Here is a 23,568-nt window from a genome sequence, read left to right on the forward strand (position 1 = left end):
GGATGGTTTGGGTTGGAAGGGACCTTAAAGCTCATCCAGTCCAAACCCCCTGCCACGGGCAGGGACCCCTTCCACTGGAGCAGCTTGCTCCAAGCCCCTGTGTCCAACCTGGCCTTGAACACTGCCAGGGATGGGGCAGCCACAGCTTCTCTGGGCACCCTGTGCCAGCGCCTCAGCACCCTCACAGGGAAGAGCTTCTGCCTAAGAGCTCATCTCAGTCTCCCCTTAGCACCTTAATATTTCTGGGCAATCACCTAATAGAGATCCCTGTCACATTTTGCCATAAATACTTTCCTGACTTGCTGCTACGCTGTTAACATCTACAGGGGCTCTTCCAGAAGAAAAATTGCCTATTGAGACTGATTCTTATCCCACCTTTAAAAACAGCCTTTAGAGTCCTGTATCTTCTCTATGATTTTCTTACAAGCTACTGTGACAATGAAGACAGGGTACCATCTAAAATTGATAACATTTTATATTACTTGAACGGCAAAAGTCCATTTTAGAATAAAGTCATTTAAATTGATATTTTTTTTTTAAGCACTGAAATATTACATTTTTTAGTTAATTATTTGGCTGAGTTTCTGCAGGAACAATACTCTGGGCATCCTTGCAAATGAGAAATAGCATATAAAGGCAATACAGTTGCATAGTAAAAGGCAGTTGTGTCCACAGTCCAAAAGCTGGTGGACTTCAGCCAGCAGAAGCATCAGCAGTCACACACACACACACAAGCTCTTGTACGTATCCTCCTGGGCTGTTTGAGACATCGCACCACTTACTACTTAGGTTACTGTTACAACATTCAGCCTACAGCTTCTTAAAGCTGATGGGTGCTGAGAGGGTGTTTGTGGGGTCTTCCCTCCTTTGCATTGCTGCTTTAACTCTGCATCTCATCCACAACCTTTAAAAAGCCACATTTTACAGATCCAAGAATCCCAACATCCTCCCCCACCCCCCCAGCCCCATCCATCACCACAGAACTGCTGCTGGAGTGTTATTAACACACAGGCTCTGAGCCCAGCTCTGCCTGCTCCTAAGTCTTTACTTAAGTAATCGTTAAGAGAGCTCAGCTTTCCTAAGGCTAACAGGATGGGGCTGTCAGATACTCAAACACCCCAAAGGCATTGCACACCTCTACCCAGCAGCCAAAACAGTGTCCATGCCCAGAGCAGCGGCTCAGACAGCCGTCACAGGATGCCTGGATGTAAATCTGTATCTGACATGTGACATCTTCCCATTGGAAGTGTGAAAGGAGAAGAAAACCAAAATGAAGACAGATGGATACAACCCCTTTAACCCCCAGAAACACCACAGTCAAGAACCTAAAGGACCAAGTGACAACACCAGTTACATCCCATTATTCCAAACTACCATCACAAAAATCCACTCACCTGGTGAACACTCTGTTAGGCTCCACTTGCAACCTGAATAGTCTGCTGTTAGGAAGCCTGACAATAAAATGCAAGTGTAAAAGGCTGAACAAAAGCCAAACTCTACAATTGGGGAGAGGCGGATTAAGTGGGGTCAATAATGTATTCATAAGAAATACAGCTATTTGCTTACTAAGTGAATTAAAATACTTAGCGTCCACATACGAGTAGAAATTACTATGTTTGCATATGACTAACACCCCAATATTAGGCACAGTAACTAAAACATTTCTACCTCTATACAGAACATTATGTGCGTAAGTGGGAGGTAGAGTAAGTGGGAGGCAAATATAAGATACTTGCAGGTATTTGTGCTGTATTTTACAACTATTTAGATGAAAGGTTCAATTGGACCAGAGGGGCCTGATGAGAAATGGCTGCACTGAAGTGAGAGTAGTAAAATCCGTCTTGGAGAAGCTAAGGCTACCTCCAGTAAAGCTCTCCACTGTTCCCCCGCGTAGAGGGATGAGAAATGAATAAGAAGCAGAAATGGTGCCAAAGTGACATTTCTATGTATCCCAAGAGCACAAGGCTGGAAAGTTCATGAAATCCAGGCACTCATTGTCCTCTGAAAGGAACTTGATGTATTTTTAAGGCTCGGACAGACTCGGATCTCAATGAGTTTCACAAGTTCGTATGCTGCGCAACAGATCACATGTGAACACGAACATTAGCATATACTACAGAGCATTTAGCACACGGAGCTATAAAGCAGCTATTGTTCTGGTAGTAAGGTAATACGTAACCAGATAGTCCCTGGCTTCATCTAAAAACCATTTTCCCAGCATTTCCCTGACTTGGTCTGCTGGAGCCTCTCTGCTACAACAGAGTGCACATTCATGGCCAACAAACGGGTCCAAAGTGATGGGTTCTCTCTCCCAGTGCCCCACTCCCAGCCCCTACACCTCTCTGATGGAGGAAATGGTGCTCCTAACCCAAGAAAGGTGACATGAACTTCCAGCCCAGAAAGGTGCACAGCTTCTGGAGGAGGATAATGCCTTGGGAAGATGTTCAAAGCTTTACCTTGCAGATATGGAAAGCTGCAACTCTGGTTGAGCCTTACCTTACATTAGTTCCAGCACTAGCTAGAAGGTGTTAAGCATTCTTCGTTTCTTCTCAGGGGAAAAAGAGGTAGATGCACACCTTAACAGTCCTTTTTTCCCCTCTTCTTCAAAGCATATCCTTCAAATCTAACTGTAAAAGCATCCCTGCTACAAACCAGCACATCCTCTCATTGCAATGGTGTTAAGTGTCACAGTGCTTTGGTGTCTGCAGGCTGTCTTCTTTATAGGACCACATACCCATCTGGCACAGATCCTCCCCTTTTTCCTTCTGTGTCCCATCCTCAGCAAGGTAAGCAATAAATCATGGTGAACACACAACTCAGACGTTGAATATATCATGTAAAGAGCAAGTTTTTACAGTCCACATTCCTCCTTTTCACATATACACCGCTGTCATCCACTGCCTGGGCTGCACAGCAAGTGGGATGGATCCCTACCTCTCCCTCCCAGGAGCACTTATTCCTGGTATGCTACTGCCTCTGGCAGATTCCTTCCTTTTAAACTCTGCACATCTGTTGATAGAAAAACAAGCTTGGACTCTGGCCTGGTGACTGAAGGCACAAGAACATTAGTTAGGTGATTGGAAGCCTCTTTGAATGCCAAGAGAAGGCAATGATGGGTGCAGGGAGAGGAATGACCATTTGCTTTGCAGGAAGCAAGGGTTTTCGAGGTTTTTTGTCCCAGTGGGTCTCACCAGCATACAGTGGCCTGCAAAGGGGAGACTTGGGGCACATGGACCCACATGGACAAAAGCTGCAAGAAGAATCAAGCAGACGCTTGTGTAAGAGCCTGTCCTGTGGCTGCCCGGGCAGGACACAACAGGTTGGAAAGCGCTTCCTGAGAGTGAAAGGGGCTGCGGTGGATGGAGAATCCTTTCTGCTTTGCAGATCTGCAGATCTGCGATTCACAGAGTCACAGAATGGTTTGGGTTGGAAGAGACCTTAAAGCTTATCCAGTTCCAATGGGCAGGGACCCCTTCCACTGGAGCAGCTTGCTCCAAGCCCCTGTGTCCAACCTGGCCTTGAACACCGCCAGGGATGGGGCAGCCACAGCTTCTCTGGGCACCCTGTGCCAGCGCCTCAGCACCCTCACAGGGAAGAGCTTCTGCCTAAGAGCTCATCTCAGTCTCCCCTCTGGCAGGTTAAAGCCATTCCCCTTGGCCTGTCCCTACAGGCCCTTGTCCAAAGCCCCTCTCCAGCTTTCCTGTAGCCCCTTTAGGCACCGGAGCTGCTCTGAGGTCTCCCCTTCAGGAGCCTTCTCTTCTCCAGGCTGACCCAGCCCAGCTCTCTCAGCCTGTCAGACCAGAGTCCCATTCACTGGCTGTGGAAAAGGCTGCTCTAGCTCAGACCACAAGTCCGTCACACCAGAAGCAAGGAAGCACATCTCTGACAGCAGCACGCAAGCAGAAAGCCCAAAACTCAGCCAACTCCAAGTCTTGGTTATTTCCTGCAAGATTCCAAAGCTCTTAACACTTAACTCCTATCTGGAAGTGCTATTTGGACCTGTTTTGTACCAGGAACCTCTGAGAAGATCTGGCACACAAGGACATCGTAACACATCCATGGGTCAGAGCAACAGGGAACAAACACAGGCCAAAGTCACTGATGGGGTTTAATTGAACACAAGCACCCCCGGCTGCTGCTCCCTGTGACTTCAAAGGGTTGAACACACTATATTTATGCCAGCAATAAAGCTCAGCTTCCATTAGCTCTATCCTCACCATTTAAACACAGTGGTCCTGTCGTGCACACACCAATTAGAGCCCTCTAATACTTGGGAGTACAAAGCTTTCTCTTTTTCCTCCTGTTTTTGATGGGAAGGGGTGGAAGGGAAGAGATCAGCTGGCTCAGGGGAATAGCAGAGAGAGCCTTTCACTGTGGGGCTCGTGCTCAAATCTGTCATAGGCCAGTGGTAACAGATGGCCACTTCTGAAGGCTGGTGTGTAGCTTACATGAAATAAGGGATTGTCTTAGGCCACTGCTGGACAAGTTATTGAAGCCACAAACACACTCCTGGTGGTTTCTGGCAGAGAAACCAAGGGATTACACAGGTAAAAAGCAACTGCTGCCTACCTGATCAAAGGCACCTCCTTCCTGGAGGGAATCGAGGCAAATTGCTGGCAGCTTAGGGCTGCTGCTGCCTGTGCAGTGCAGGAACCTCTGGCTGCACAAGCCTGGATATCAGTCCAAGCCTGCCTGCTTTAGCTGTCATCAGCTCCTTCCACTCATCAGCACCAGCCCCTGCTCACTGAACATCCCTTTGGACACGTTTGAGGTTTCGAAGATTAAAATCATGGGGGAAATGGAGATGAGGAAGATCAGGGATCTGTGACAACAAGGAGGCAAACCCATAGGATCATGGAATGGTTTGGTTTGGAAGGGACCTTAAATCTCATCCAGCTCCAACCCCTGCCACGGGCAGGGACCCCTTCCACTGGAGCAGCTTGCTCCAAGCCCCTGTGTCCAACCTGGCCTTGAACACTGCCAGGGATGGGGCAGCCACAGCTTCTCTGGGCACCCTGTGCCAGCGCCTCAGCACCCTCACAGGGAAGAGCTTCTGCCTAAGAGCTCATCTCGGTCTCCCCTCTGGCAGGTTAAAGCCATTATCAGAAAGTCTGCATCAATCTGTAAGCTGTGTATAACAAGTAATACCATGACCAATTTTAAACCAAACCCAAGCTGCTGCTCCCTCAGTCTTTCCCTTCTCGCAGCCTGTGTCTTCTCAGGGACACACTTTACCCTTCCGTAGGGCACATGGCAAAAGTCTGCCAGTGGCCAAGTGTCCCTGGAGCAGAAGGGGCCAACATAAGCCATCAGAAAGTGTTACTTGGAGAGGAATTTGGACACACCTGGGAATAAATTAAGACGAAGGATATGGGAGGTGGAAGCAACAAGATAAATTCAGGCTTAGAAATGCCACTTCAGGTGAAAATGTTCTTTTTTCTCCTAAGAACCTATTTCACAGCTTCCCATTGACTCACAGAAAGACGTGTGTGCTCCTGACCTGGGAGCGTGGCTTTGCAGCAGTTGCTGCTGTACCTCCAAACATCCCAACCTGCTGATGGTATGGGCTCATGCAGCCAAAGAGATGACAAACGTCCTGCAGCAAGCAGAAGCCACATCCTGCTCTCCTGTGCTGGGCTGCTGGGGTCTGCAGTGCAGGGAAAATAGGGCGATTCCCCTGCAATCTTCCTGCACAGCTGGGTACTAGCTGCGGATTACTGCTGTCACATGAGCTGCTTTACAGCAAAGCCAAGCTGTCTTCGTGAGCTGAGAAGGTCACTGGGAGACACAGGCCTCCGGGGACAAGCACACCAACCTCTACTGCGGCTGTGATTTACCTCCCAGAGTGACCCAGGCAGCAAGAAAAGCATCCCTGACCGGTCAGAGGGCAATGAGAACTGGTTTTACCTTCAAGCCCTCTGCCTGGTTACCATTAGGACTCACCCAGTGAAAGGGGAGAGGAAGGCTATCTCCAGTCTCAAGCTGTTCTTTACCAGGCTGCAATCAAGGCACCAGAAGGCTGGAACAGTCCTTACAGTGACAGATTTACCGTCTCATCCTTGTGTGCCCACAGGTAAGGCCATCCCACCAACCTCTTGGACAAGATCATCAGCCTTGGACAAGCGTCACCAGCCAAGGGATGCCAAAGTGGAAGAGCTGCATCTCCCCAGGCTTTCGTGCAACCTGCTGATGCCTCAAAGCATGCATGAATCAATCCTACAGCAAGAAATGTCCTTTTTAAACCCAAAATCTAACCACTGAACATCAAGGCCAATGAAGAGGAGCAAGTTTCATTTGGAAAAACAGAAGTCTGAAGGTTCAGCATGTCCACTTGGGAAAAAGCATTAAAACCTCCCATCTTCATCATTCTGCCATAGGCAGTCTGGTGACAATGAACACATTTCTACAAGAGATCACTCACAGGCTCAGTGGTTGCAGGATGTGGCTCTTTAGTGTGCCCCAGGGGCACAAGACAGATGGGGTTGTGCTTTTAGGCTTTCAGATCAGTCCCTGCTATGGAGATCCAACGAAAAGGATAAACAGAGGCACAGAACGATCCTCCAGCCATGCTCAGAAAGAAGCAACAGAGGACTTCAGGAGGTCAGACCCTGCTCAGAAAGCAGCTGAGGCTGTTTTCATAGAGGGGCAGAGCACTTCTGAAGGCAAAGAATACAAACAGGCACTGGAGCAGTTTGGAGATGCCTCCTCCGTATCTTGTGCCTGGAAAGTGGGAATGCACAGCCCAAAGAAGAGCACAGAGTGGAGGAGGATATGCTGTAGAGAGGAACCTTTAGTCTAATAGGCAAGATTATGAGCTTCCTAAATGGAGAGACACAAAAACCATGGCTCCATGCACCAAAGAGCTGTACCTGGGGAAGCCTCAGCTTTAGCATAGCTTACACAGGGTGTTTCTCCTTCCACTGGGGTGCCCGGCACTGTGAGCGGAGAGTCCCCAAAGCCCATCTCATTTCCTAAGATGCCTCCCACATAACAACAGCTTGCTGGGATTCCAGCCAGCTTCCCATTTGGATCAGATTGCACCCTACGCCCACTGACAGCCATTAAGAGCCTGGAGCTCACAGCGTGCCCTCGGGTCAGAGGAGCCTCCATCCATTCAAAGCCCAGCCACATTTTCCACAGCTCTCCAGTGTACACAGGAGAGGGTGGCCTGATCCAGCTCAGAGACACAAACGTACCTGTAAGGGAAGGCAGGAACTGTGCCCTGCTGTCATGAAACAGCAGATTGCAGCCCGGTTCTGCTGTGACGTGGGGGGATTAGAAAGCCCCTCTCCATCTGCCCTGATTCAGTGTAATCACAGGCTGCTCCTTCAATTCCCCAAGCCCTGGAGTGGCGTAAAGGGGTAAAAGTGGTACAGCACAGGTAGAAAACCAGCAGCAGCATCCCCGGTTTTGCCTGTGGTCAAGGCACTCACCCATCACTATACAGATAGGGATGAGGGGATGCTCCTTCCCTAAGGAGAAGGCTATTCACCTAAAATCCGTACTCAAAGATGTTGCAGCTGCTCCACAGCAGGGACCATTGCCCATCCTTCCCCCCAGGCAGTGAGGCGGCAGTTGGATCAGTTGCAGAAGAAATGATGCCCTACAACTCAGGACACAAGTCTTGCTCTGCTTTGGGAAGAGGCTCACCATGCCAGCATGTGAGAAGGGTGAGCTGGGACCTCTCATCTGGGATCATCTGGAAGAGGAGACTGAGCAGAGATAGTGCCAGTAGGATGTAGTTGTCCTTAGTTGTCTCCTGCCTGCTGTTAAGCTGGAAGTTCTTCCAGAGATGGGCTACAACACCCAATGTCCCACAGGGCTCAAGAAGCTGAGGTGGGGCTGACACACTCAGCGTAGGTTTGGATAAGCTGGCACAATCCATCACACGCACAGACTTCATCCCAGGAGCTTGAGGCCGTTTCCTCTTGTCCTGTCACTTGTTACTTGGGAAATGTAGGTTCCATCCTCCACCTCAAATGAGAAGTTTCATTAAGAGATGGAGGAAAGCCAGATGCAGTGAATACAAATATAAGCTACATATATCACTTCACTTGCCAAAAGGCTTGACCTCTTTTTAGTAAGTGTCCTGCACTGAGCAGCTCCTCCTGAAGCCAGACGGATTACTGAGGGACTGTGAGATGACGATGCAGAAGCCTGGACAAATACCATTCAGATACACCGGATAAATAGGCTTCAAATTCAACCTCGAAACACAATGAGTTCTGAGTCAAGCAGCACATTCACAGTGTTCCCAGCCTGACTGACTTGTTACTCTTCCGTGATGGTCACCATGGGAAGGAAGCTCAATCTTGGGAACTTGGGAAAGCAACAACCCTCCGCAATGAGAAAGCAGGGTGGAGGAGGAGAGAAGGAGGAAAGCCATGCCAGGAAGGCCCTTGTGGAAACACCTCTGTAAGGAAACCTCTGGAGGACACCACCTGTCTGCTTCCTTAAACCCATGTTCATCCCCAGTCAAGCCCACACTGCAGCCAGGCCAGGGCACAGTAGGAGAGCACCTCCTGCACCCAACACACTCAGGTCTCCATCCTTCCGTGCATGAAGCAACCACACCCCTTTGATTCTCAGTCCTCAAGATCTCAAAGCAAACATTCCTTAAAATCCATCTGTTCCAGGGAAGCTGAGCCATTACAGAGGGGAAACAAGAGAAGCAAATTTTCTTCCTGCCTGCTGCCCCTGACATCGCTGCATTTTGGCACCAGAGTGGATGCACAATTGGGATCCCTCAAATCTGAAGCTTCCACACACAATTCAGATCGACGAACACAGTGTCAGCAGATCTGAATTAATTCAATAGCAGCAGAAAGAACTTCACCTTTCTGTTACGACTGCAAGGATGGGAACTGCTTTAGGCACTAAGACCAGGACTTCTTTGTAAGTACTGCAGCAGACACCAGGCAGCTTCTCTTTCTAAATATAAAGAAATCCTGCCCAGCCTGGACTCGTCACCAGTCCTGCTTCCTCTTCCAGGCCAGAACAAAAGGGAACATATTGCAACTATGCTGAGAGGAGAAGAGCTGCTGCCTATTTCTTTAAATGTAATGTTAATGCCTTGTAATCAGCTTTAATTTTTAAACAGACACAGCCCTCCTGTCCATTTCCCCTAATTCAGGACACGTGGAAGGTAAATGGCCTCTGCTTAAACCGGGGCAGCATCAGCTGTGACAGCTGGAGAGCCTGTAAGTCTCAACTGCCTGATAACAGGAATGGATGTCAAAACTCACCAGGGGAGGGGAAATGGGGAGGGCAGGAGAGGTGCTGGAGATGCTGTAAGGTCATTGAGAAGCCCAGAGATGAGGCCAGGCAGGGCACAGCTCATTTACTGCATGGAAGCTCACTGGAACCAGGAGGAACTAAAGAAATGTTAGAAGTGGTGAGGCAGCGAAAGACTTGGCAGTGACTCACCACCCCTGATGAAGGTGGCTTCTCTTTCGGGGCATCACTAACACCACCTCACACGTGCTGAGCAGGGAAGGAGAGTCTCTTTTAGAGGACAGCAACAGAGCATGGCAGGAACTGAGCAACTCCTGGTGTTGCTTTTCTCTGTGATCTTAAAGGCATGTTTCAGGCTAAAAAGCAGCCTCTTAGACTTCATTGGATACAGAATGAGGGCACAAACCACCCATGAGGATGTCCTTATGCTCCTCTAACACTGCTGCCTTTGCAAAGAGGAAAGAGACCTGGGGTACACCATGAGTGCTCAACTTATAAAGACATTTTAGGACAAGGGGGAATGGCTTTAACCTGCCAGAGGGGAGATTAAGATGAGCTCTTAGGCAGAAGCTCTTCCCTGTGAGGGTGCTGAGGTGCTGGCACAGGGTGCCCAGAGAAGCTGTGACTGCCCCATCCCTGGCAGTGTTCAAGGCCAGCCACAGGGGCTTGGAGCAAGCTGCTCTAGTGGAAGATGTCCCTGCCCATGGCAGGGGGTTGGAGCTGGATGAGCTTTAAGGTCCTCTTCCAACACAAACCATTCTATGGTTCTGTGGCTCTCACCCAAGGAAATAAAACAACAGAACCTGTGAGCCCCTCTGCCCCAGAAGCCAAACAGTACTGGCCTCATGTACAAGTGCTCAACAAGCCAGGAGAAGCCCTAAAGCCAGCAGCACTCAAGTGCTGTGGCATCCACCTCCAGCCTCCTGCTCTAACAACCCCAACCTGTTGTGTGAGGCTGGAACACAACAACAACGCTGGTGCAGGGAATGCCTGGGTAGTTGGTCTGAAGGGACAATCTGGCCACAACTGCAGTACAAGAGGGACCTGTCTGAGCCCCTATTTTTAGCCCTGGTTGGTGGGCAGACAAATCCTAATCGTGAGCGGCAGCCGCTTCGTCATCAGTCCCAAGATGTCAAAGCAAAGCCGCGCAGTGCCCATGACAGCCCCGCGTCAGGACAGCCTGAGCCGCCCAGGATTAGTGCCCAGGAGTAATGCAGGACAGCAGCAAACCCAGGAGATCCATCATGATGGGTTTAAAGTGGCATGGCAAGGTAAGGTAAGCCGTGCCAAAGCAAGCAGAAGTCAGTTGTGCTGGTCCACACTGAGCTGTTTTGGTTCTTGGGATTCTTCGGCTCCCATTGTGCTGGGAACCTAGCAGCACCACGCCAACTGTTGTGCCACATCCTAACACTGTGTATTCCCCACCATCCACCCCGGGGCTCCATGGACAGGCAGATGCTGACATGGAAATGTTGCAGATCCAGAGAGAGCGGAGCTGCAGTCGAGTACCCACTCTGCAGGGCACACGTAGGGAACTACACGTACTTGACACAGAATAAACTCATTTTAACTGAGGCTTATGCCAATATATTTCACTCGGAGTACATCATAGCCCATTGCTGACAATGATTCATTTATGCAGTGATTTGTCCTCTAGGAAACACCTCTCCCTGTTCCTGGCTCTGCTCAGTGCACGCACCCAGGAATTCACTCTCATCCACTTCAGCTCTCTGTGCTGGCCTCTCCCTCACCCTGTCATCCGAAAGGTAGCTGCAACACTGATTTTCCTCACTTCTCCTTCAGATTGGGATTAAATCATACCTGTTTCAGGGAAACACTTCATTAAAGATAAGTGTTCCCAGTGGGAAGACCCTACAAAAGGCTCAACTCTTTCCTTCCGGTCCACTTGGATGCAAACAAGCTGATCTGCACTTTGCCAAGTTGCTAGCGACTCATTTGGGTCCATCTTCCCTAAAAAAAGGCGATCAAACAGGGAAAACAATATTAAACTACTTTCAAAGACTGACACTTGCAGCAGATCAGCCTCCAAGCCTCCCTCCATGTCATTATTACTTTATTTTCTCCTGCAAAAAGAACTACCAGCTCCCACTGGATCAATGTCCCACACTTCCCTTTCTCCAGGCATCCAGAGAAGAACAACAGGCAGTTCCCTTTGCTGGGATCTCTGACTGCTTTCACGCTCATGGAGACAGGCACAGCCCAGAGAACGTCTCCGCTCCTGCCTTCCCCTCCTGGATGTGCTTTCAGCTGTAACTATCCTACACAGAGAGGGGTGGGACTGGCCTGGAGGTCTCTGTGCTGCAGGAGGAGAGTTCCCCATCTCCCATCTGCACAGTGAGGGTGGAGACAGGTTCCCACCTGGCACTGTATTGATTCCGTGCGGGAAGCTCGGCTGCCTCACCCCGAGCTGAAGCCTTCCCAGTATTTCAACTGCTGCTGCTAACAGAAGTCACCAAATGGAGCAGCTCTTCCCATGCAGCAAGTTCCCCATCGCCCTCAGTGCTGCTCTGGGCTTGTTCATCCTGTGCTAACTTGCAGGATACCCTGCACTGACGCCTTGTTTCCTCTGTTTGCGAAAGCAGAGAGCTTGTTAATCCCCCTCTGCCCACGTCAGAGTCCTAATGCTCTCCCTGGGCTTCCATCACAACCCCATAATCCTGGCTCAGCCCCAGCTGTAAGCACGGCTCCCTTTGGCTGTATGGAGAACTGCAGTTGGATTTTGGGATGGAGAAGGGCAGGTGACCCTGTAGGCTCCTCTTAGTGCCCATTTCTACATTACCACATCACCACCAGGCACACTAGTGGTGCCAGGGGCATCTCCAGCAGCACAGGGAGAAGATATATCAGTAAAACATGTTTTAGCGTCGGGAAAAGGGCAGCAGGTGCCACGTGTGAGGACTAAGGTGGAGAAACAAGGATCCATTTTGTCTGTGCCTAAATCAGGCCTGTTAAATTAATTCCCTGGGCACAATTTGATGTCACATTTTCCACTGCCACTTCTTCCCAACACCAGCTTTCCCCTGCACCTCCTTCCATGTCCTGTTTTAAACCCCAGCTTTGAGCACACCTTCCCTATTGCCTTCAAACCAGCCCTCCAAGATGCCACACGCTGCACAAAACCACAATAACCCCAGGCTTGTGATGACACTGAGACCATGAAACCAGCCTTCCTTTGGCAGGGAGCCTGCTCTGTCCTTCACAAGCAGCACTATGCACTGCTACAGCCCCACATGGGTACTGCTTAGGCAAAAGCCTCATCAATATTTCAGGCTGAAGCCTGTGGCTCAAGCAGCATTCAAGGCCCTGATCAGATCAATGTCAAGCAAAAGGTTGCAGGATGAGGATGCTCCAGCAAGCGAGGCCCAGGCTGTGGGCCGGCAATGTCACCTCTCCTTCCCAACGCTGAGTATCTCTCCTCTGGCCCCAGCGAGCTGGGATGGCTCCAGCACCAGCCCATCCCATGGAGCTGCCCAAAGCACAGTTTCCTCTTACAGGAGCATTTTCAATTTCCAGCTGACTTTGAAAGTGGTGTTGTTACAATCCCCATCACTTGCTTTGAATATTACTTTGCTTTAATGCCAGTCACTTAAGAACCAAACATCTGAGGCTCAAACTGTGTGGTCATCAGTTCCAGCATCCCCACTCAGAGCAGATGCTCCAGAGTAGCAAGAAAACCATAATGCACTTAGCTAGTTTGACACTGCATGGGAGCAGGAGATCTTATTTCCCTCAGCTATAAATGTAACTGATCAGAAGATAATCCACAGCCCTTTTGCAGTTCAGCCACACTCCTGGGCTCCCTACTCCCTGCAAGACTGAATTCAGCCCTAGCTTCCAAGACATCCATGAACATAAAGAAGTTGCCTCTTTTTAGCCCTCTTGGTTCTCTTGGATCACTTAATTAGTATTCAGATGCCAGAGAATGGATGGGAAAATATCATATCAAGATAGAAACCAACAAGAGAATCATTACATCTAATGGCTAAAATCAGGGATGAAACATCTTACCTGACTTCAAGCAATTCTGTTAAACTACTGTCTCCTTTTACCTATCAATAAAACGGGATAAATTTATGTCCATTCCAGGGAAAGTGGAGTGGGCGAGGGATCGGAATCCCTCAGAAAGCACCTACAGAAGGGTAAGAGCAGTCCTAGACAGAAGTGCTTACTGGCAATACCAGCAAATGAAGCCTTTGCAAGCAATAGTGAGCAGGGGGAATTTGCTGGTTAATGCCATTATGGCTCTGGCAGACATTTTCCCCCTCCCCTTCCTGCTACCAATTGCACCAAATCACTCCCTGTTTCTCATCACCCCCCAACAGAAGGGCATTGCATCAAATAACCCAGGAGGATGCTCACACTCACACCCTGGACTTCAGGATACGGAGAAGGCAGACAAATCCTCCCTGCCAGAGCCAACGTTGAAAATCCATCTGCTCTCCATCCCCAGGCAGAGACAGAAGGAATAGATACCAACATCTCCTCCATCCCTAAGGGAGATATATTAGCTGGTTATGTAATAAAACTAACAGCATGGTGCTTCCAAGGACTCCTGTGCCGACAAAGCCCTTCCCCTAATGCCACCGGAGATTAGAGCAAATCGAACAGAAGTGGAAGCAAGGCGAGGGGCTGCGGGTGAGGTTTGCACAGAGGAGATGCTGCAGCATCTGCCCTTAATGCACTCAAAATCCCATCTGATTTCCAACTCTGCTGCTAAAAAAATAGAAAGGGGAAAAAGAAAGGACAAAAGAAACAGCCCAGCCTGCATTAAAATGGTATTAATAGTGGGTGAGTGAGGTGGAGTGACTCAGGAAGGAGTGCTGTTCAGTGGAAGCATCCAGAGGAATCCAGACCATGAAAGCATTTTGGATGCAGACCAAAAGGAGGCAGGGGTGCAGATCTGCTAAAGGACTCTAACGTGCTTGGACAAATCTGATTAGTTGCTGGTTTTGAGCATCCAGGGTCAGATCCTTCCTTCAATAAACACACGTCACTTATCCCCCTCGTGCCGGGCTGCCGGAAAAGCAGAGCACAGCACTTCTCTCTCAGCATCAGATGCATTCCCAGCTCCGAGGACAGAGGTTTCACTTCTTTTCTGCTCCCTCTTCAGGCTGGCTGACCCCACAGCAAGAGATATCAAGTTGAACACCCCAAGTAAAATTACTCTTCCCTCCAGTTCCCTGTTTTTGCTGCTAATTAAATAGTGATGTTTTTAAATGATCACATTCCCTATGAGATGAGGATTTTGATGCAAGTCAAGCTCGAGGTCTCATCTAGACAGATTCCTGCTTTACATGCAAAGAAGTCATGGCTCTGCTATCCAACTGCACATGCTTGTTCCCCCTTTGACAACTAGAGTTCAAACAGCCCCATTCTCAAGACGATGTTTCCTTTCAGTTTCACACTTTACATCCTTTTTGAGCTTCTTTTAACATATTTCCATCCGTTTAATCGAAATAATTTCATCTCTGAACTCAGAAAGCATTTGGTAAAGGCATCAGGCAGAAGTACAGCACAACTGGAGGCAGTGGATGAGCATCAACTAGACACGGTCATACATTCCAGCATCACCTCTTGAACTTACTGGTTTATCCACTACAAACTTACTTTGAACAACTGCAAAAGTCACCAGACTTGGCAGAAGAGACATCCAGGTAATAGGTGAGAAATGCTATATAGCATCCCTAGAACTAAGGTATTGACTATGATGGCAAGATGGAAAACAAAGCAGGAGGCAAACAACCTGATGCTGACAGCCGATGGATGACTTGGAAGGTTTCACCCAAGCAGAAAACCAACAGTTGCTCCAGAGCAGCCACCAAGCACACAAAAATAGTCTTGAGAAAGGAGGGAAATGAGTGGGTAATAAAATGCTGGTCATACTCTCTGCCACTTCACAGTGAAGTGTTTTGGAGATGAGTTTAACATGACACCGGCCAGCTGCGTTGGTGGGCAAATCTGGTCCTCCCTGTGGTAGGCACTGTAAAGATGCAGCATGGGGAGCAGTTTGCCCCTAAAAACTAAAGCTAAAGAGCAAGCTGGCAGAAGGAGGAAAAGAGCAAAGCCACCAGCATTATGGAAGTTAACAAGAGGTTAGTGCTACCATTTTGTTGTGAGATTGCAAGTCACAACCTAGTTAGTGACATCTGCAGTGAGGGAGAACTATGCAACTAGCAAAAACTTGGTGTTTCAAGTAAAAGAAAGGAAAACTCCTAGCTAAGAGCTCATTAAAACCCCAGAGACAGTAAAAACTTCCCAATAGCCTTACCATTGGCATCTTGGACTCCAGTAAGCGCTCCTACTGCTGCTGCAGTTTCACCAGACAGGACAATTTGTCCTCCCCCTTGAAGAGTGGCTTCAGCAAGCGTGGCTACTGCATGGGCAGCTGCTTCACTGCAGGCACAGGAAAGGAGAAAGAAGGGTTAGAAGACCAAACAAAGAAATAACTACACTCCAATAGCATCCATTTTAACCAGGCAATGTGTAAAGAGAACAAATCCAGAAAGGAGGAACTGGGATAGCCAGGGATTCTCAGGTTGCCCAGAGAAGCTGTGGCTGCCCCATCCCTGGCAGTGTTCAAGGCCAGGTTGGACACAGGGGCTTGGAGCAACCTGCTCCAGTGGAAGGTGTCCCTGCCCGTGGCAGGGGTTGGAAATGGATGAGCTTTAAGGTCTCTTCCAACCCAAACCATTCTATGAATCTTACTCTGCTCAGATGAAGTTACTGAGAGCAGCAAACCTATAGTAGGGGAGGAATATATGGGAAGAAACAGCTTCCATTGGCTTTTTCCAGCTTGCACATCTCTTATGTCAGAACATCCCTGCCTTCTTACCTTCGCGTCCTTTTACTTGGGACTTCACTAAAGCTTTCAGGCAATCCAAATAGTTATATATACACCATGTTGCTCCTTCCCTGCTTCTGGTTTCTGGTACAAAACTCACCCTCCTTTTGGCACTGCCACATTCCAGGTCTCCACACATTTGAGAGCTCTCCCCTTCACTACTGATTCTGCCACATGACCTTGCACTGAAACAGGCCTTGAGTTTCACCAGGATCACATCAGCAGCTTTCTATTTAGCTAAGATGGAGCACTTCTCCCCAGCTTAGCACAGTATCGATAAAAGTTCTCCATATAAATGAGGTCAGACTTTTAGGAGTGTGCATGATCCTTCCCTTCCTACACCCTCTCAGCTTCCATCAGTCAGTGGTGTATTGATTTCCTACATCAGAGACTGCATCTGGACCATCAGGTTTGATTTGTTTAATCCTGTTTGAAACCCATTTATACTTTCTACTTCCACAACATCCTGTAGCAATGAGTTCCGCATTTCATTAGATGCTGTGTGAAGAGAAAATGCACCACGGTACTCCAGAAGGTACTGCCTCAGTCTGGCTGGGCAGCCTTTAACCCCGAGATTGTGAGAAACAGAGAATAACTGTGTTCTTTTTGTTCTCCTCATGATTTCATAGACTTCCAGTAATCTCTTTCACAAGCTGCAGAGGCATAGTGCACTCCCTGTCCAAGGACTTTCTGGCTTCTGATCACTTTGCCCTTTCCAGACTTTTTCTAATTTAAGATATCTGTTTGAGGGGGGTGACCATTCCTCACACTATTCAAGATGCAGACACACCATGTGTTAGTTCTGGTGTCCTCAACATAAGTAGGACATGGAGCTGTTGGAGCAAGTCCAGAGGCAGGGGCTGGAGCACCTCCTGTGTGGAGACAGGCTGAGAACTTTGGGGCTGTTGAGCCTGGAGAAGAGAAGCTGCGTGGAGACCTCAGAGCAGCTTCCAGTGTCTGAAGGGGGCTACAGGGATGCTGTAGCTCTTCATCAGGGACTGCAGTGATAGGACAAGGGGTGATGGGTTCAAACTGAAACAGGGGAAGCTCAGGCTGGAGATAAGGTAGATACCTCTTTACTGTGAGGGTGCTGAGGCGCTGGCACAGGGTGCCCAGAGAAGCTGTGGCTGCCCCATCCCTGGCAGTGTTCAAGGCCAGGTTCGACAGAGCCTTGAGCGACATGGTCTGGTGCAAGGTGTCCCTGCCCGTTGCACGGGGGTGGAACTGGATGATCTTGAGGTCCTTTCCAACCCAAACCAGTCTGGATTCTATGATCCTATGAGTTAGTCCAGGGTCCTCATCCTAGCTTATTCTCTATACCTTTCCCTAGAATTCCTATTATTCAGCTTACTCTTTTGACAATACTTATTCCTCAGTGACAAAACATTCCTGGAGGATAGTTCCCTGAATGCTTTCTGAATGGTAGCTTGCAGCATATAAGTTCCTTATTGGAGATACATGTACTTGCCATTTATTGACATCACATTTCATTTCCCATTCGGATGCACCATCAGAGTGCTGTGAGCATCCTTCAGCGTGCTGTGAGCATCCTTCAGCAGCAATCCAGAATTCTCCAGACCTGTTGGATGACTATTAACCACTTGTGGTGACTTGCTGCTAGCCACAAAGTTATTCCAAAGCCACCAACCCCTGCAGCTGAATCTCCTCCATTTCTTACCTGAATGAACTAAAAAAGGAGGTGTTTTCTTTAGCTTCCCCTAGGACGCTCTTCCTTAACTCATTCCCTGGTAGACCAATTGACTCAAATATTTTCCAAGTACTTCCCACCTTTTTTCCCCTGGTTTTCTGCTTAGATGCTGTTCACATTCCAAGTGTATTCACTCAGGGTGTATTTTCATTTCTGTCTCTCAGAGTAGCTCTTACACACTGTTAGTGAACTGGAATATTTTCTTGCTCTGCTTTCTTACTCCCTTTGGATGATCTCCCTACTGAACCTGCAGCTGTATGAAGGCATTTACACTGCAGGAAGGCCAGCCCCAGCACAGCAACCCTGGGGTAAGCATGCATTTACTGGTGGAACCCTGTTTCCCAGACCCACAGCACTTAGCTGAATCCACCTGCAAGGACAACTGAGCACTTTAATCATCTGGTACAGCTGCATCCCTGGAAATAATAATGATGTGCAGCATAAAAGCTTTTTCCAGTCAGTGTGTTCCACAGACATTAACTGGTTCAAATCAATGATTTAATTACCCACCTTGACTCTGTCCTCTTTACTAGAAGGTTTAATACTTCCCATTCTCAAAGCTGACAGAGGTTGCATCATCCATCATGTCACGCTGCTGGTAGACGTACTGCTCTATGTGGGGCTGTGAAAGACTGCACTCTATCAGCAGCCAGTAGAACAAGGTTCAGAGATCACAGAATCATAGAATCAGCTGGGTTGGAAAAGACCTTTAAGATCTTCAAGTCTAACCATTACCCAGCACTGCCAAGGCCACCACTAAACCATGTCACTGAGGGCCTCATCTACGTGATAGCAGCTTTCAGCTAAATTAGGCATAAAGTTTCCAGAGCTGGGATGAGCCACTAGCTTTCAAAGACCAGAACCTTGTTGAGACCTTCCTACAGGCAGGGGAAAGACTCCAGTTCCACAGCTGGAAGCAACAAGGAGCATTTTGTGGCAAAGGAAAAAGTACACCTCGTTCACATGGAAGGGTGTTGGAGGACAGTCACCTAGAAAGGTCTCCAGCACTTATGGTCACTAGATAAAGAGGGTGACAACAAGCTAGAAAATTTAAACAGGACAGGCCAAGAGGAATGGCTTTAACGTGTCAGAGGGGAGACTGGGATGAGCTCTTAGGCAGAAGCTCTTCCCTGTGAGGGTGCTGAGGCACTGGCACAGGGTGCCCAGAGAAGCTGTGGCTGCCCCATCCCTGGCAGTGCTCAAGGCCAGGTTGGACACAGGGGCTTGGAGCAAGCTGCTCCACTGGAAGGTGTCCCTGGCCGTGGCAGGGGGTTGGGACTGGATGAGCTTTAAGCTCCCTCCAACACAAACCAACCTGTGATTCTGTGATTCCCGCTGCAGTGCTGCTACAATCTTTACATCACCCCTGAACTTCAGGCTGTTTGACCAGACTTGTCACAGAGCTTTCCTGAGTATAAAGCAAGCTGATCCTGTCATGAGGCACAGGAGAGATTAAATGAGTTGTTGAAGGTTCTTCCAGTCATATTTTCAAGGAGACTCTCCTTAGTTCTAACACTCTTCTTTTTGTTAATGATTCTGAATTTCTTAAGCTGTTACTAGTGGAACATCCCTGCCCATGGCAGGGTGGGGTGGACTAGGGGATCTTTAAGGTCCCTTCTAACCCAAACCATCCTCTGATTCTATAATGCAGGAAAAGGAAGAGTTCATTGAGACCTTAAGAGCTAAAAACTATGAGTGACAGGATGAAATTAAAGTCAGATTCCAGAAGACGTGGCTTTTCTTGCAGCTCCATACTTAGTTACTTTAGCTGTTGTTCTTAGTGTCCTAAAAAGATCACTTGTTTTAAAACGCAATTTTATAGTGAGACTATTAGTAAAAAAGCCCATTTAACCAACCTTGCATTGTAGCGCAGAAAAGAACATATCTGATGGACCTGAATCTGGACCACAAAGAGAAGGAACAGTTCTAGGTGTGTTTGTGATTCAGTGGCAACAGCAGTTTGGAAGCAAGCTGCTGAGAGTCCCAGAGTGGCTCCTTTAGCAATCTGTGTATCTCACAAGCATCAGTGTGGACTTGGGTCTTCTCCTAACCCATGGCTGCTCAGTCAACAGCCCCTAGACCTGATTTGGATGAGGAAAATACTTTATCTACACTTCAGTGTGAAACCTCCCGCGCTGCTGGGGCTGATGCTGTGTTTCCTATGGTCCTCCTGCTCTCTCAGGGTGATCTGTGATGTGCCACACAGCAGGCAAAGCTTAAGCAACTCACCAGAGCTGAGCACAGACACTGCTTCCTGCTGCATAGACTGTAGAGAACTATGCTGCAAGACCTTGGTAACCTGAGTACAACCAAAACTCTAACAGAGCTTGTTCCAAGATGAAGCAGCAGCATTACTACTGCAGCTTGTTCACCTCCCTCTTCAGAAACACACCTGTGAGAAACCCCCAAACCACTGTCCTCTGGAGGAGGTTCTGATTTCTGAAGAGAGTCTATAGTGTCACACAACAGAGCAATTCAGCCTTAACCTTATAGTAGGAACCATTAATAATACTGAGGGAGACCCAGACAAACATAGTTAAGATGCTATTAGCACTTCATGACTCTTGCTTGCTTAGCAAACTAGTTCTGTAACTGGACTCTTGATGTACGACTAAGTTTAGAGGATAAAGTTACTAGCCATCTTTTCCTGTGCCAGGAAATTTCCATGTTAGTAATGTTCTATGGTTACAGTGGAAATCAGGAACTGTCCTGCAGACACCTGGACACTCACTGCCATAGGAATTTGCTAAGGAAAAGGGACACAGTGGTCTTTGCACCATTAGAGTGAAAGCCTAGAAGGAACTGCCATGCTTCTCAGCCATACCTGTTGAGTGCCATGGTAACAGTTGCTCCTTGTTGCATCTCCTGAGATGCTGCCACTGCTGCTTCCGCTAACGATGCCACCGCCTGCGTGGCCTCCGATGCCTGCGTCGTCTGGATCGTCATCTCACCCCCCTGTAGCGTGGCCCAGTTCTGCTCCACCTAAGGGGAAACCAGAAAGAGAGGCCCTGAGATTGGATTCATGCCATGAGCAAATGGCTGTGCCCTAAAGTGAAAGAGCCAGACAGTTTCAAAAGGTCTTTGCAGAATCCTGCACATGCTCTGACTTTGAGAGACAGGTAAAAGAGGGAGGAAGTTGGGATCCACCTGAGTACATTCCTGGGCACTACAACTCTCAGCCCCATCAGCCATGATAGCAAGTTTCTATAGATAGCCCATGATTTTAGTTTCTGCCCTCCATATGTTCAACAACTTTGAACATATGTTCAAACAAGAACTCTGCTTTGCTCGCACACATGGAAAGCACACCCCCATAAACATCACTGCAGCCCCTCACATCCCACACATCCCTCTTATCCAGCCAAGTCCACAACAAAATGGGACAGCACTGACCATTGCTGTACTCTGATCACTGCCTGCCAGTCTGGGCACTTCAAGCAGTCACATGCAGTGCTGGAATTCCAGCATGGATCATGTCCCACAGGAATGCACTGCCTCACTGCTTCTATTTCTCTGCTCCCATCCGCTGTCATTCTGGGGAACAGTTCCTGTTCCCATTCAGGGTTTATCTGTACAGCAGTTGTGAACTCAGATGGGTTTGAGCCATGCAGAATTTCTTTGTGCTGCAGCAATATACTTAATAAAAGAAGATGGCAGATGGGAAGTGCTCTGTTCGTATATCTCAGGTACTTTCAATTCCCTTATCTCAAACCTTGACATAGACAGTTGCACATTACTTAAAAGTTCACTCAGTCTCAGCTGCTCATTTGCCCACATTTCTCCATTTGGGACTTGACAGCTCATGAGATAATGGGTGTACGGCCCCAAAATCCACCACAATGTGAACTAGAAATACACATTGGACCAAAACAATTAAAGAAGTGGAGGATGAAGGTCCATCAGCTGACAAATCCTCCTGCCTGCTTGGTAAGATGATCTTCCCCCACCCTCCCATCACTGTTCTCAGCCCCATAAATGGCTCAGGCTACTCACCATCCTGCTGAGACACATAAATAAGAATGTCACAGAAGGCGATGAAAAAATAAACCCCAAACTCAACTTATTAAGATGGGGAAAGCTAAAAAGTCCATAGAGGCAGAGCTGGCTTAAGGCTCAAGTAAATCTGCTGCTTTTGGGCAAGAGAAGGGTTAGTCCCATCAGAGGATGGAGAGGGAGAGAGAACCTGTCGCGCTCTCACTCACATCTGCTATCACACACTCCTCAGCAGCTGCCAGTCTGGTTTTCCAGCACTTGGGCACAAGCAAAGCTGGCGCTCGTCGAAGCTCTTTGGCCATCCCCAGCCGTCTGACGTTCAAGGCAACTGCTTCATTCTCCTGTGCCCAGAGCTGGCCCTGGGCGGAAGGATCCAAAGCAGGGAGGAAGCAGTGAGATAGTGCATTGCAAAAAGGAGAAAGGCAGCTGATTTTAGAGAAGGCAATGTCTTTTAGGAGAGATGCAACCGAGCTGGAGTGCCCAGAGAGGAAGAACTGCAGGTGGTGAAGAACTCAAGAGAGTCAGATTGAGTTTGTGGTACTCATTAGCCATGCCAAAACCAAAGGGACGTGAGCCCAAGCTGGAAAAAGACACCCTTCCCACCACCATGCACAAGAGGAACAGACATACATATTCTCAATACATGGCAACACACATTTGCATGATAAAGCAGATCTCCACTGTGAAAAACTGTCCCCCACAAAGATGCCTAAGCTGATTTGGGATGGAGTAAAGCCTGGAAAAGAAGCGGAGACTGTCCAGGCCCTTCTCCACACTAACACAAAGGTTGTGCTGCTGAGATACCAGTCAGCATCCCTGCTCCATGCTGCTTAGTGTCCTATAAACACAGGGATTTACTCAGAGTTTACTCAGATCTTCATACAGCAAGAGACAGCAGGACAAAAACATCTCTGGAGAGGCTGCCAGCAGGCTGTGGGTCTATCTCTGCAGAGGAATAGCACCCATCCCCAGAGCAAACTTACTGCTGCATCTTTATTTTGGCCAAGATATCCCTTAGATGTCCCGTTCACATTAGGAACTGGATGTCTGGGTTGCTCTGATTCTTATTTGCGCCTTTGAAAACCTTCTTTCAGATCAGAAGAGATAAAACTGGTCCTTGAAAGCCACCAAAGTGGCTGCAAAATGCTGCAAAATCACAGCCCCAGAGCCAAGCTTTCACTGTGGGGCTGAGGTGGAAGCAGACGCTGGAGCAGAGCAAAGCTGTTCTGTGCTGCCACCTGTCGCCATGAAAACCCATCCACGAGAGAGGACCAGACCTCACTGTCCAGCCAGGAATTCTGCTGTGCAGCCAAGGGACAGAAAGTGACCTGATGTAGAGTGGGGTTTGGGGGTAAAGAGGGTAAAATATAATAATAATAATCATCACCTTCATAATCACAGAATCACAGCCTGGTTTAGGTTGGAAGGGACCTTAAAGCACATCCAACTCCAACCCCCTGCCACAGGCAGGGACACCTTCCACTGGAGCAGCTTGCTCCAAGCCCCTGTGTCCAACCTGGCCTTGAGCACTGCCAGGGATGGGGCAGCCACAGCTTCTCTGGGCACCCTGTGCCAGTGCCTCAGCACCCTCACAGGGAAGAGCTTCTGCCTAAGAGCTCATCTCAGTCTCCCCTCGGGCAGGTTAAAGCCATTCCCCTTGGCCTGTCCCTACAGGCCCTTGTCCAAAGCCCCTCTCCAGGTTTCCTGTAGCCCCTGTAGGCACTGGGAGCTGCTTCTTAAATCTTAAAGGAATGTTTCTTAAACACAGAAA

General features: G+C 48.5%; 1 protein-coding gene across 10 annotated transcripts in view; it reads right to left on the reverse strand.

Annotated features, from left to right (window-relative positions):
* NRF1 (nuclear respiratory factor 1) overlaps positions 1-23,568 on the reverse strand; it is a 70,833-nt gene that overhangs the window by 10,241 nt on the left and 37,024 nt on the right. For 2 of the 10 annotated variants that reach the window (XM_065677705.1, XM_065678293.1), the window contains exons 9-13: positions 22,007-22,156; positions 20,629-20,786; positions 15,524-15,648; positions 11,056-11,205; positions 1,395-1,451 (exon numbers count right to left, since the gene is read on the reverse strand). In XM_065677705.1, coding sequence (XP_065533777.1) covers positions 1,395-1,451; positions 11,056-11,205; positions 15,524-15,648; positions 20,629-20,786; positions 22,007-22,156 — 640 coding nt within the window. Of the gene's footprint in view, positions 1-878; positions 905-1,394; positions 1,452-11,055; positions 11,206-15,523; positions 15,649-20,628; positions 20,787-22,006; positions 22,157-23,568 lie in introns of those variants that run through there. The other 8 variants (XM_065678050.1, XM_065677792.1, XM_065677967.1 and 5 more) reach the window with 8 other exon arrangements.

The sequence above is a fragment of the Lathamus discolor genome, chromosome 1, assembly GCF_037157495.1.
Source record: "Lathamus discolor isolate bLatDis1 chromosome 1, bLatDis1.hap1, whole genome shotgun sequence".
Lineage (NCBI taxonomy): Eukaryota > Metazoa > Chordata > Aves > Psittaciformes > Psittacidae > Lathamus > Lathamus discolor.